The following is a 14,337-nucleotide window of genomic DNA, read 5'->3' as shown; positions in this document are numbered from 1 at the left end:
AATTACGAATGGCTGTATAAGATATGGGTCGTTGGGACAAACCTCTCCAAGATGTCGTACCCATCTCTTCTTTCTTTTAGTGTAATCTCTATCCCTCATTTAAGTATTGCTATTCCTGGTAGCATTGATATTCCCAGTTGAGATTTACTGTAAGCTGTGTGTTTGATGGGATGTGTGAAATGATTAGTCGGGTAATTAAGCTCACAGTTTTTAATGATGGGGAACTAAATCCTAAAATGGAGTTTGATTGTATCAATGATGCATATGTAGTAGCCTAGTAGGTGATGATATCAACTGAGAAGGGAGAAGGGAGGTAGCTGCAATGGAGAAGGCAGCTGTTGTGTGTTTCAACAAAGAACAAGAAAGTAGAGCTAGATGGTTTGGTAGCTCAAAAAGTTCTATGAATAGCTCAACCTCCTAGAGTCCCAGGTATACATAATTTTCTCACAAGACTTCCCGGGGAAACTGATGGCTAGTTGATTACCTATAGGTACGGACCAACAATCTACATGATTTTATTGTGAATCAGTTAATATATCAAAATCTATGTATGTGACTTATCTTTACTTCCATGCATCTTACCTTTGTGGCTTGATTACCTTGAGGCATCTTACATTAACTTTGATGCATCTTATCCCTTTGTCATATGATTAGCTTTATTTGATTATACATTTGCACTATATACTGTACTTTCTATTCATAATGGGTTATGATGAATAAAAGTTTTGTCTGCATTGGCTAATTGTTTATTATAAAGAGAAGACTTAAGATTTTCGAGGCTCTTATTATTTATGGGCTTAGCATACGTACAACGGCTGTACCTATGCTTGGGTATAGCATAGCTTAAAATCAGGGGCCATTTTTGAATATGTAAAAAAGTTAAGGTGTCAAAATATAATTATTTTAATTTTTTTTCCTTTGCTATGCATATGCTTGGGTACAATTGAAAATACCCATCATTTTCCCATTATTTATATAGTTGAATGTGCTGCTATTGTGTTACCTTTTCTTTTTCTAAATTAGTACTTTTTTTATACATAGATACAAAGAAAAATGTTCTTTGTGGGTGTCTTTGAATGTGCTGGTATTGTGTTACCTTGGTACTTTATACAGAGATACGAAGAAAAATGTTCTTTGTAGGTGTCTTTGGCGTGCAAAAATAATGTAACTTCCATCCCCCCCCCCCTCCCCGTGGTTTTATGGTAAACGTACAATTAATATATGCACTTCTGATCCCAGCTTGAGCTATAGAGTAAACAAGGGAGTGCAGACTGAATAATTTTCCCAACCTGTTGAATAATTTTCGTAGAAAATACGTATCTATAGGAACTCAAAAATTAAAAAAAAAATAACTAAAATAAATTATACATAAAAAGGAGATTATCATGATATATCCCCTTCCCAAAATTCATAATAACATATTTACCCATTTTAATAACATATTATCATATTTACCCAATGTAAATTTTAAAACTTTTTTATATACCCAAAAATATTATTTTGATAATAACTTTAACTTTAAAGCATGCATTTTTAGTAATTATCGATATATTAGCTAATGACCATTGTATCCTTTTCTTTATATTTATTTATTTGTTCTCCTTTTAATTGGCAAATACTATATTTATTTTATTTCCTCTATTTACAAAGATTTTAGACAACCCAATTTGTTGGTATCTGTAAAACTAGAATCACATATAATCTAGTTCGATTTACCGATTGTCAGTTGCATTCATATTTAATTAAGATTCTTAACTATTTTTTATTTAAGAGTTTTGTTAATGACAGCCCTAATATTAATTAATTTGATGCATTAAAAGTTGTACTTTGACTTGCGAAAATTCAGGAGGCGGTTATTAATATATAAAGTACTACTTTTTATGCATGTAATAAGCTGTTAATGACAACCTTAGGGCTGTCATTATCATTTCCCTTTATTTAATAATTTTTAATGATTATTTAATGAAAAAGGGTATATGTGACAATTTTATTGTTATAAAAATTATGATGACCAAAATAATATTTTAAATTGATCAATTTTTATTATTATTTTCTTTTCATTTTCCAAATTTCACTATCCAGTTTTGTATGTTTTTTGTTTCACCAGTAACCTTCTTAAAGGATATATGACTCATAAGCATTCTATTTGTTTATTTTAATCTTTTTTTGTTGACATACAAAAACCACAAAGGAAATAAGATAAATGTGACACTTTTTAGAAAAGCGAAAAAAAAGACTTAATAGTCAATAGCTTTAATTTTATTGTCAAAATATATTATCTATATTATATTATAAAAAGAATAACCCTTTTTATTTATGGAAATGTTGAAATTACTCTACCCAATATGACTATAATGCCCCTACTCTTTTTCTACATCATTATCTTACTTATTCACTAATTTAATTATTTCCACTAATATATCTATTATACACCATTAGTCCTCATTTCTTAAAATAATTACACTAACCACTATATTAATTACATTTACATCAGTAGCTTACGCTATTCGTCGTCACCACCATCAATCGTCGCCGCCACCAGTAACCATCGCATTAGCGTCACCGCCGCCGCATCGTGCGGGCACCGTGCTAGTTCTTTTTGATAAATATGAGAGTTTTTAAAATGGGTATATATGATAATATGGTTTTTATATAGGTAAATATGTTATTATGACTTTTAGGAAGGAGATATATGATAATCTCTATATAAAAATGAATAATAATAACTCCATCTAATTGACATGTCTAAAAATCAACCTACTTATAAGATGATAACAAGTAAAAAAATAACAAGATGAAAGAAAATTAATGAAATCCATTTGTGAAATTTATTAGGTTTTAGGCTGATAATTTAGGTTGTATAAAGATACAACCCATCCAAACACCATCCCCAAAACCTCCCGACAGCCGTCCCCTTCCTCCTCAAAACGAATAAAAATAATGTCGAACAATAACATCCCTTGTGAGATTCAAATGGAAATCATTCAAAGAATCCCTGGCGTTTGTCCTAGCAGTCTTGACGTTAAGCTTGTTAAGCTTATACCTGTTTTTAAGTCGGGAGTATTTACTAGCATCCGAGTTGAGTTATTTACGTTAAGTCGGGGACGGACATGGAGAAGTCCGTTAAGTAGCAACCTTCCTTATAAATCGATTCAATTTGGAGATTCACCTGCAGTTGTAGATGGGTTTATCTATTGGGATGCTGTTGATAGGTTTGACGTGGATGACGAATATAGGAATCTAATCATGTCATTTGATTTGACAAGTGAAGAATTCAGCAAAGTAAACCTTCCTGATCCTTTACAACCCAACGACCCTTATGCTCATCTGCCACTATATAACCTGAGGGAGTCTCTTGTTGTTCTCGAGTCAGAATTCAACAAAAAAAATTATCATGTGTGGATGATGATTGGGCAAGGTTGTGCTAGATCCTTTAACAGGCTATACTCCATTAACGCATCTGGTGCATTAGTACATAGAACACTGGGGTTCCGAAAGAGCGGTGCACCCATAATCGAAGTGGACAACAACAGGGGATATTATTATGAATACGAACGTGCACTTGCTATGTACGAACCAGAATCAAAAAGCATCACACACATCGGAATTTATGGATTACGTCATACCTTCTTTTGTTCATTCTTACATGGAAACACTACTTTTGCTTGGTCATTGAGATATAGGAGGAGATAATTACAAAGTGTGCATTTTAATAGAGGAGTTCTGAAAGTTGCAAACAAATTTCTGGAGATTCGAGTACAATGCAGATTACATATGTATATTCAATTCATACATTTCCTATTTGTCAGATCCATGTTTAATATTAGCTATGTTGAATCTTACTTCATTATAAACATTATGCAACTCTTTCCCGGTATTCATGCTCCCTATGCAAAGATGTATGTTTTGTTATTTCGTTTTTTTCATAATCTTATACGAGATCATGTTCTATCGCGTTAATTTATTAGGAGAGTACATATGTAACGATATCTTGGGTTTGTTAAATCCTTTCATAAATGGGAGGATGAGCCTTCCTTCACCATTGAGGCATTGACCATAATGAACTAGTTTTTTCACTTTTCTTAACTTTTGTTAAATCTTTTAAAGCCTAATTGTTTACTAGTTGTACTTTCCCAAATCTTTAGAAAAGGGTCACTTCAATTTGGCTAATTGGATTTCTATGACTACCTTAATTATGTCTTTGGAAAGTCATTGAATTAAAATCATGTGTATCTGTTGTGGGGCAAGAGAAGACATAATGTAGCATTCATTAAATGTTCTTCCATTGAGAGGCAGCCATGGATGGAGGTTACGCCCTTCTCTTTTTTATAATCTCATAAAGATCGATGAAACTTATTACTATTTTGCAAACAAAGTTGAATTTAGGATGTGGTTGTTTTGGATGTTAAGGTTTTGGTGTTAGTGGGTAAACCAATTGATCGATCAAGTAAATATGGGTTACTGTAAGTTATTATAATATTTATGTATTTTGCAATGTTTGCTTAATATGTCTTATGGGTTTATGATAAAGATTTGCAATTTATTAGTTTAATTGACTGATGAGTGTGCAAGGTTTTAGCTTGTGGTGAAAAGGGATTGTGAATTATTTAGTAGCCATTCCACCTGCAATGTCACATGGGTAAAACTCAAAAGTTTGCCATTATGTATTTATAAAGCATGTTAATGGGTCAAAGTATGACCTGTTCCTAAAGTTAATGTGTGTACTATTAAGTTGTTGGCCTGTTGGTGCAGGGTAAAGCTGTGACGGGGTAATTCCATGCTACGAAATGGCTTAGTTGTCGAAAATGCAGCCACATTGATGCAAGAAAAGGGGGCTCACCTCAAAAAATAAAAGGAGGTAGGCGATTGAGAGGCTGCGGAGGGTACTGGAGTTGATAAGTTGACATGCACCAGTTTTATGATTACTGGTGTAGTAAATTTCCTATGTTCTGCTGTAGTTAATGCTATTTTTCATATGATGAGCTGGAGTCGACAAGCACCAGGTTAGTAGATTACAAAGGCTACATGATTACTTGCTACTAGACATTTGTTCATTTTGTTTATTAATCTTTACGAATATTAATTAACTAGATGTTTACGTAAACCGTTAATTTTTTAGGTTAGCTCCGGGGAAGAAAAGATGCTATATAACTCTTGCCTCACTAAGGACGAGGTACCCTGATGCTATGTTTTTACACCATAGGTGGCAAATGGGTGGGTCGGGTTGGGTAAGAGGTTAAAAACCGGTTTGGGTCAAAATGGGGAGACCCTGATGCTATATGAATAACAGATGATTGAACTATAACGATGATCGTTTTGAGCTTCTTCACCTTTCATCTCCTGTTCTATACTAACAAATGGCACCCCTATCCGGCCTTTTGACATCATTTTTTGGGTGTCCACAGAGGATCATGACCCATTTTCATGTAAGGCACTGGCAAATGCTGCGTGGAATCAATTTCTCATAAAGGTTAGTGCAAATCAATGTAGAAGTGTAAAAGGTGTTATTTGATTTGGAGGGTGGGGTAACAGTTGTATCAGTTTAAATGTAATGCGTCATGAGAAAACATATGGACATTGTATACAATTGGTCATTTAAGCAAAATCTGAGTAAGGGATGAATGCTAATGACGGACATCATGTCCAATACGAAACTGACACTGGTTACCTGATAGTTCTTAAGGATTCAAGTGTTTTGTCACATTTGATCACATTGTCAGTGAGACGATATCACATGTAGTGCTCATTTGTATGATTAGGTACTTGCATGTTTACATCATTTAATTCAGCATTTTTGAGGTGGTAATTTCAAACCATTTACTTTTAAATGGGTCAAATGTTTTAAAAATTGTACCTGTCCAGTGACTTTTTTAAAAGCTGAGCCCAAAGCATTTCTCTTTTTGCAGTCAGGCATTGAGCTTAACCAGTTCCAGACTTTCAGTGAAGCTAAGAAGTTTACATATCGTTTTTAACGTTCATGGGTGAGAACAGTGAAGCTAAGAAGTAGTGGGAGGGTTCAGATGCAAATTCACACGGCAAGCGTTCTAAGGAGCATACGTGATACTCACCGTAAAGTTCATGATAATAAAGATGGATTAGTAATACAGAGGAACTTAGCCTCCTTAGCTTTTCTTTGGTGGAGATAGGAAAGAATTCAAACTCAAGAGTTACTCGTCATATATAGCTTGAGACTACTGGTGTTGGTTGGTTACTATGTTCTTTTCTTTCGGATAGCTGGATCAAATCCATGATTGGGCTCAAGGGTCTAGATTGGTTTATGATTAAAAATCCAAATGGGGATATTATATTGTAAGAGTTACCATCTGAATTCCATATGCATACTACAGGTGAAAGTTATTTTAGGACCACTCTTTATTTTAGGACCAATTAGGACATGTGTTTTTGTAACTTACATACCACCATGATCATCTCCGACCACCACCATAATTTTCCGGCGACGGGGACCACCGGAAAATCATTTTTAAGTTGTGTAAGTTAACTACGCAAAAATGATTTTCCGGCGACGGCGGTGGTCGCCGGATCGGAGGACCATGTTTTTGGTCGGAGATGATCATGGTGGTGGTGGTGGTGGTCGGTGATGATGATTATGATGTGGTCCTAATTGTATCTAAAATAAATGGTGGTCCTAAAATAACCCACCCCATACACTATATGGTGACTCAGATAGGAATATAGGATTATCATGGTTTATAATGGGTGACCTTTGTTAACTTGTCACCTAAGAGTTAGATCATCCTTCGCCAAATTGAAGACACGTACATTGTAGTTTTTTATAGCCTATTTGATTATGTGTATGTATTTAGTCATGAGTCATGCATTATTCTTTGAAAGCAAGACAGGGTACAACATAACATTTTTATTCTTGAAATGATACTGTATATAGTTGAGTTGAATTGGTACAGTTGCAAATGTGAGAATAAGTAAATGGTAAATGAGTAGCTGTTCAAAAAAATAATAATAATAAAATATATATATATATAAGTGGTAAATGAGTGTTTGTTTAAGAAAGAATTAAATACATAAGGTAATACAATATTACTTTAGTTACTTACTAACAAGTCATATGCTCATACAATATGGCAGTGATGTAGTAACGACACGGGTGGTGGTCACGGGTGGTGGTGGCGGAGGCGGAGACGGGTGGCGGCAGTGATGGCGATAGGTGCGGCGGCGGTGATGACATGTGGTGGTGGTGGTGACAACATGAGGTGGTGGTGACAGACTGACAGGTGGTGAGGGCGGCAATGGTGGTAAATGTAAAAGTAATTGATGTTAAAGTAAGTAACTTTGGAGGTTTATGTAGTAAATTATTTCATTAAGGGTATCATATCAATATTATTAGGTGTAGATGTTTAAATTAACAAAAAAAGGAGAGAAATATTTGTGGTAGTTTGAAGTTGTAATTTGAGATTTGAGGAGATTTTTCCTCTTTTATATAGGATTATAGATATAAGATTATAGATATTACCGTTACAGGTATGTACGTACATGGTTTTCCTCGAAATGTATTTTTACTTTTATAAAGTTAATGAATAAATAGGTATAGGTAAAGATTATTTGATATAATTAAATTATATTTTCATTATATTAAAGAAAAATATGTGGACATTATAAAAAGTTAGTTATAGTCTTGAATTTTATCTTTTTCTTTCTTAAAAGTCCATTTTATTATAGTAATTTCTTATTTAATTAAGCGTACTAACTTGATTGTATATAAAATTCCTGTGTCGGGACACGAATTTTAAATCTAGTACATGATAAAAGTAGTTAAAAGCCCTACCAAAATAATCGCTATCAAATTATTAACATTTAAATACATAATTCACATTCACATTTTCACAAAGAATCACAAACAAATAATTAACAGTTAAATACATATAAGAAAAAACCTATGATTATGTATATATTTCCCTCGCATAATTTGAAATTCACTCTTAAGAAAAATGATTATTAGATTGTAATCCGTGTATATATTAAAATACGGTTGTACCAATTTATCATAACTTTTAATTTCAGTAAGTTGACTTTAGTGATCAATTTTGACTTAAGTTTATACTATTTTTTGTTTTTCATCACAAATCAAAAACAATAAATATAATATCTAATAAAATAATAATTAATATATATTCACTAGCTTAATAGCTAATTTATATCCTAATAGTACATTTTATCTTATATATACAAATTTATTAATTCAAGTAAGTAAAATTCAATGTAAATATATCAAGATTATTAAAGTATTTGTACTTGGTAATTTTCATGGCACATTAAAAAAAAAACACATGTAAAAATGTCATTTTTATAAAAAAGACTTATAACATTGTCATATTCTAACTAAAATATAAAAGATATATATGTTCATCAAAAATATATAAATCAAAATTTTTAAATAAAAATATTAAGTTATATTTTAAACAATAATAATTTAAAGTGTAATATTAATAATGTCATAACACCCGTATATTAAATACATACTTAAAATCTTGTAATCATACTAAACATGAAATTTAAAAATCAACTCGTATGACACAATAAATGTGGTTACAATAAGTCCATCTCTTCTCTATTCCCTTATGAAAAAAATTCCCCCTTTTTGTTGAAATTTACATAAATTGGGATATGAGAAGTGTCAATATTACTCTTAATAAATTAAATTACACCACATGTCTTTAATATTTTAAAGGGTTTATTCCATAAAAAGGTAACCTATTTACACAAAATTTCTATTAAAGGTAACCTATTTTGTTTTCGACTATTTAAAGGATCTTATTTTCAAAAAAATCCTAATAAAGGATATATCGTTAGTTTTTGACAGATAGAACTCGTTAAATGCCACGTCACCATGTCACGTCATCAGTTTGATGACGTGACATTTGACGTTAAATGTATATAGTACGGGTATTAAGACTACTAAAATTATAAATTTTAAAATAACACAAATACTTTGTACGCAAAAAAGATCGTCAAAAATACTGATGAATTATTAAAATACTTTATAAAATTAATATTGCGTGTTCAACACGATCTAAGGATTAATTAAATCAATTAAATATAAATGTTACGCCTAAATCTGTTACTTGCTACCCACGGACTTTAAATATTTTCCAAAAATAAAACTCTTATTTTTAAGTAAACAAACTAAATACTCTTTAAAAATAGTAAAAGAAGGGAATTAATTAGAGTTGGATACATAGTTGGTTTCCATATATATGTCCGAAATGTACGTACTCGTCTATATAAATACTCGTTCATCATTATTCATATGAGCGTACACATAAACCTAAATATAAGAAATTAATTCGAGAGAGTTTCGCCTCTCCGTAAAACAGAGAAAAGCTGAAATTAGGGTCAACTTAAATTAAAGCTTTCTCTTACTTACGTTTGAGGTATTTATTATTATTTATTTAGTTTAGTAAAAAATTGAGTTATTTGCTTTGTTATTTTTTACTTGAAGTTCAAGTAATTTACTTTGTTATTTATTTTATCTAAATTTGTTGTGATTAATTTGTAGATATTAATTACTTTACGAGTAATTAGAAGTGAAAAAGTTGTGATCATCCGTCATGGCTAAAGTAACAAGTTCGTCGTCTGGGTGGTTGAAAGGCCGAGTGAAGGCCGTTTTATCCGGTGATACATTGGTGGTTATGGGGATTGCGAAAGCCGTCGACGAAATCCCCCCGGAGAAAACTATCGTTTTGGCTCATCTTTTCGCGCCACGATTGGTACTTATATATACTCTGTGTTTATGTTGTCTATGCTTTGTGTCTACTGTTGCTGTTATATGTATTAATTAATTTTTCTTTTTATTTATATATATACGTTTTATTTTAAACCCCGAAATTAGTGTTGAAGTGTTTGTATCTATATATATATATATATATATATTTATTTATATCTATATACGTATAGGCACGTAAAGAAGGCAAGGACGCCCAGTTTGCGTGGCAGAGCAGAGAGTTCTTGCGAGAGTTGTGTATAGGAAAGGTACTACTTAAACAATATTCAAACATCTACATCTATATATATATATGTATATATATAATTGATATGTATATGTATGTTGTAATTAATTTGCTATATATGTATATATATAGGATATCGTGTTCAAAACCGAATACACTATCCCAAATACATCCAAAGAATGTAGCAGCGTCTTCATTGGTTCGAAAAATATTGCTAAGGAGGTTGTTACTAATGGTTGGGCCAAGGTACTAATTAGACTTTGTTTTTTATCTCTGAATTTACGGTTAATTATCTGACAATGGCCGGCCTGGTTTTCACCGTCTGTATAGCCACGGGACTTATAATTTTGCGATTTCAGGTTAAGGAGGCTAAAAGAAAAGTGACTCCTGAGCACGCTGAATTGCTAACGCTTGAGCAAAAAGCCAAGCGTGACCAGCTAGGCCTATGGAACAAGGTTGGTTGGTTCGTTACCATAGATTTACACCCAATCTGATTAATTAAGAGAAGTTTGTTAAATTTTATATCTTTTGGTTATTTTGTTGTTGGTTTCTAGGCTCCTGTTGCTGTTAAAGCTGCCATCAGGAACCTTCCACCTTCTGCCGTTGGCAATCCAAGCAATTTGAATGCAGAGCGCCTCGTAGCTGCAAAAAAATTCAGACGGGTGGAAGCAATTGTTGAGCATGTTCGTGACGGCAGCTGTCTTTATGCTTATTTGCTCCCAGAGTTTCAGTTTGTCAAGGTGTTTGTTACTGGAATCCAGGTATGCGGCCCGTAATGAATATTTTCTTTGCTAAATTTGGTGTTTATAATAATTTAAGTTTTGTACACATATATAACTGAAACACTAAATTTGGGTTTGATTGCTAACTATATAGGCACCCTCAATGGGAAGAAGGAATGTTACTGATGAATCTAAATCTACTACATCCGCATCCACAGACAATGAAGGATCCCCTGATCCATATGGAAGGGAAGCTAAACATTTTACTGAGATGCGTGTACTAAATCGAGATGTAAGTTGTGGCTTTATCACTATATATATGCATTGTTATTATATATATATACTGTTTTTTACGGTCCAATAACAAAGTGATATATACAGGTCGAGATCGTCTTAGAGTGTGTTGACAAGTCCGGCCACTTAGTTGGTTCGGTGTATTATCTTGATGGTGAAGAAAAAGAAAAAGACCTTGCACTTGAGCTTGTTGCAAATGTAAGATATGATTCATATTAACAATGTTCATACCAACTATTTATCTTTTGTGGGATTAATTAAACACATATGTGAACTATTTAATATTTATCCTGATAAATTCAGGGGTATGCCAAGTATGTTGAATGGAGTGGATGCACGATGACAACTGAAGCCAGATGGAATCTGATCGCTGCGGAACGTGAAGCAAAGAAGAATAAGTTGAGGATGTGGAGAAACTTCGTTCCACCAGCTACGAAATCAAAGGCAATCACGAACTTCACCGGAAAGGTAATTGAAGTTGTTAGTGGGGACTGCATCATCATTGCCGATGATTCTGTACCAGTTGGCAGCCCAGCCGCAGAAACCCGAGTAAACCTGTCTGGTTTATGGTTTCCCGAACCGGGTTATGCCCGTGCAGCTAAGGAATTACTAAGAACAAGGTTAATTGGACGTCAAGTAAGTAAACGGAAATCTATATAGTCTATTTAAACAAATAACAGTAAATTTTGCTCTGATAGTATCTCACTTTTCTAAGACTACATTCAAATGTATACTCATTCAATTTTGCATATGTTATACTTTGTTCTTTAGGTACAAGTTTCGATGGAGTACTCTCGGAGGCAGGTCCCCAAATCCGTTGGAGTAACAGGCTTCGGGTCAGTTTTCCTGATGTCTCAAGGGAAGAACAGTGAGGGCGTATCCGGTGTAGATGCTGCCCAGCTTATTATTTCCTATGGTTTTGGCTCTGTTAACGATAACGATTTTGAGGAAAGATCGGACTATTATGAGAATCTTTATGTTGCCGAGTCACGGGCTAAAGCTAGCAAGAAGGGGATTCATTCTTCTCAAGATCCTCCAGTTATGCACGTTACAGATGTATCAAAGGTTAGAAGCTACACCATAATCATTAATTATCTGTTCATGGTTAATACTAAACTTGCCAGTTTGACCCATTTGATTTCGAAATGGTTCTAACTATAATCGTTTCAGGCATCACCAAAGAAAGCCACAGAGGTCCTGCAATCTTTGCAACGTGCCAGGAGAGTGGCTGCTACTGTTGAATATGTACAAAGTGGTCACCGATTTGAACTTTTTGTTCCTAAGGAACAATGCAGCATTGCTTTCTCGTTATCTGGTGTTAGATGCCCGGGGCGGGAGGAGTGTTATTCTGATGAAGCTCTTTCACTAATGAGAAGGAAACTAATGCAGAGGGATGTCGAGGTACTACTTCATTTAGCTATTAAGATGCATTGTTATGTATTTGGTATCCATTTTTGTTTGTATTTAAATTAGTTTGTATTGTTTTGGTTTTAGATTGAAGTAGAAACCATGGATAGGAATGGGACGTTCTTGGGTTCTTTATGGGAATCAAGAACCAATGCCGGTGTCACACTTTTGGAAGCCGGTCTAGCCAGGCTTCAGACTTCCTTTCGAAGAGATAAGATTGCAGATGCTCACCTTCTTGCTCAAGCCGAGCAGCTGGCCAGAAATCAAAAACTGAAGGCAAGAAGATTTGACTCTTTTAAACATATAATAGTTTAAGATTTAATGGAATTATTTCTAAGTGGATATAATTTATTGCAGATATGGGGAAAAGATACGAACCCTCTGCCCGGATTTGTAGATTCAGTATTGAAGGAAGAAAAGTGGCCACAGCTAAATGAAGTTAAATTTGGCCAACTGGACATGCTCAAACTTGAAACGCTAAAAATTGAAGACGGAAGTGAAACATGCTCAAAAGCTATCTCTGATTGTGTAGTCCCTTGAATGTAGTCTGTATTAATGGGCTCTTGTCCTTCAAAACTTTAATTGAATTGAAGTATGAATGAGTTTGAATGTGTTATATTGTCAGTGTGTCTCATATTGAGCATGATATGTTTATAGCAAGAGTTTAGTTATCTTCTTTGATTGAATTGAGAACTTGATTAGATTCATATCTGTAAGACATGCTTAAAAAGTTGTTTCTGCAAAAATATATGTATGGTCAGGTTGGGTAATGGGTCAAGACAGGTACAAACCAAAATGGGTTTTATTAAGTGCGGGTGTTGATCCACATCACTTGATTCACAATTTTTTGAGATTTTTTGTTGTAAAACATTTTGGTAGATACGATCACAAAAACTGTATTTCCTTTTTTGAACTTACAATTTGAGCATATGAGCAAGTTTTGACGCATCCAGCTCATTTTGTTAACTGAACTTTTTAATTTTACCCGTTTTACCATGTTGAAACTATATATAACCCAAATCGACAATTTTATGAGTATTGGGTCAGAATTGAAGACAGATGGTTAATACTGCGATTGCAAGGCCAACGGGGACTGAGACGAATAAAACATCAAAGAAGGATGACAAGCAGACCAGAAAATTAAGTTTGTCAACTTTCCAAAGGTGAAATGAACTACGGCTCCACCACTAGTGGTTGGTTATTGATGCTGGAGATTTTTAAGGATTAGCGTCTTAGCGCTTGGTTAGTAGTTGAAGAGGTTTTCTGATGTGACACTAACATGGACTAGTTATTGATGGATGATGAATGTGGCAATGTGAGCATTCTAAGTGTACATTGAAAGAATTTGAGATTCTTCCATTTATTGGTCATATAAAGTAATGATTTGTGACAAGTTGTTGGCTATAAAAACAGATTATTTGATAATTGTCTTCATGTGTTTGTATACAACGTCATTACCAACATAATTCTGTATTTTAATGGTAAAAACAGATTTATGTTTACCACAGACTGTCTTTGCTCTTGATGTCAGCCATGCATCTAAAATTCTTGAACGGTAAATTGGTATTATAAGGCATAAATACTAAGTAAAAATAAATGAGGTCTATAATACGAACTGTGGTGATTCCAAATACTGCATTTGCAGCAACAAGGTATGCAAAAACTAGTCACACATTACACATATCAGTATTGATTATGATTTAAGTCGAGGTACATAAAACAGAACAAGTACGACGGATGATTAATAGATAAATACAAGTATATAAAGTTCCATATAAGAGTAAATCTTACGGATATTAGAAATTTGGGTAGTAGTAGAACTTGCCTTGATATCATATATAGTTCAGGAATACGCTTAGACATACGTTGATCAAATTAAAAGCAACATTTTCTGAACTCCACCCCTCTTAAGGTAACATTTCCTTCTAACT

General features: G+C 33.5%; 1 protein-coding gene across 1 annotated transcript; it reads left to right on the top strand.

Annotated features, from left to right (window-relative positions):
• Window positions 1–9,584: 9,584 nt before the first annotated feature.
• LOC122604151 (ribonuclease TUDOR 1-like) lies at window positions 9,585–12,946 on the top strand. Its single transcript, XM_043777050.1, has 12 exons — window positions 9,585–9,743; window positions 9,931–10,005; window positions 10,116–10,229; window positions 10,343–10,438; window positions 10,538–10,744; window positions 10,860–10,997; window positions 11,087–11,197; window positions 11,303–11,635; window positions 11,771–12,064; window positions 12,170–12,400; window positions 12,494–12,682; window positions 12,764–12,946. The coding sequence occupies exons 1-12, from the start codon at window positions 9,585–9,587 to the stop codon at window positions 12,944–12,946; spliced, it is 2,130 nt and encodes a 709-aa protein (XP_043632985.1).
• The last annotated feature ends 1,391 nt before the right edge of the window (window positions 12,947–14,337 follow it).

This window comes from Erigeron canadensis, chromosome 6, assembly GCF_010389155.1.
Source record: "Erigeron canadensis isolate Cc75 chromosome 6, C_canadensis_v1, whole genome shotgun sequence".
Taxonomy (NCBI): domain Eukaryota; kingdom Viridiplantae; phylum Streptophyta; class Magnoliopsida; order Asterales; family Asteraceae; genus Erigeron; species Erigeron canadensis.
This window is presented reverse-complemented; position numbering and strand designations above follow the sequence as displayed.

Excerpts from the sequence above, each read along its gene's own strand:
- LOC122604151 (XM_043777050.1), top strand. The coding sequence starts at position 9,585 with ATGGCTAAAGTAACAAGTTCGTCGTCTGGGTGGTTGAAAGGCCGAGTG. Across the intron at positions 10,006-10,115 it reads GAGAGTTGTGTATAGGAAAG|GATATCGTGTTCAAAACCGA; the intron begins GTACTACTTAAA and ends GTATATATATAG. Across the intron at positions 10,998-11,086 it reads TGCGTGTACTAAATCGAGAT|GTCGAGATCGTCTTAGAGTG; the intron begins GTAAGTTGTGGC and ends TGATATATACAG.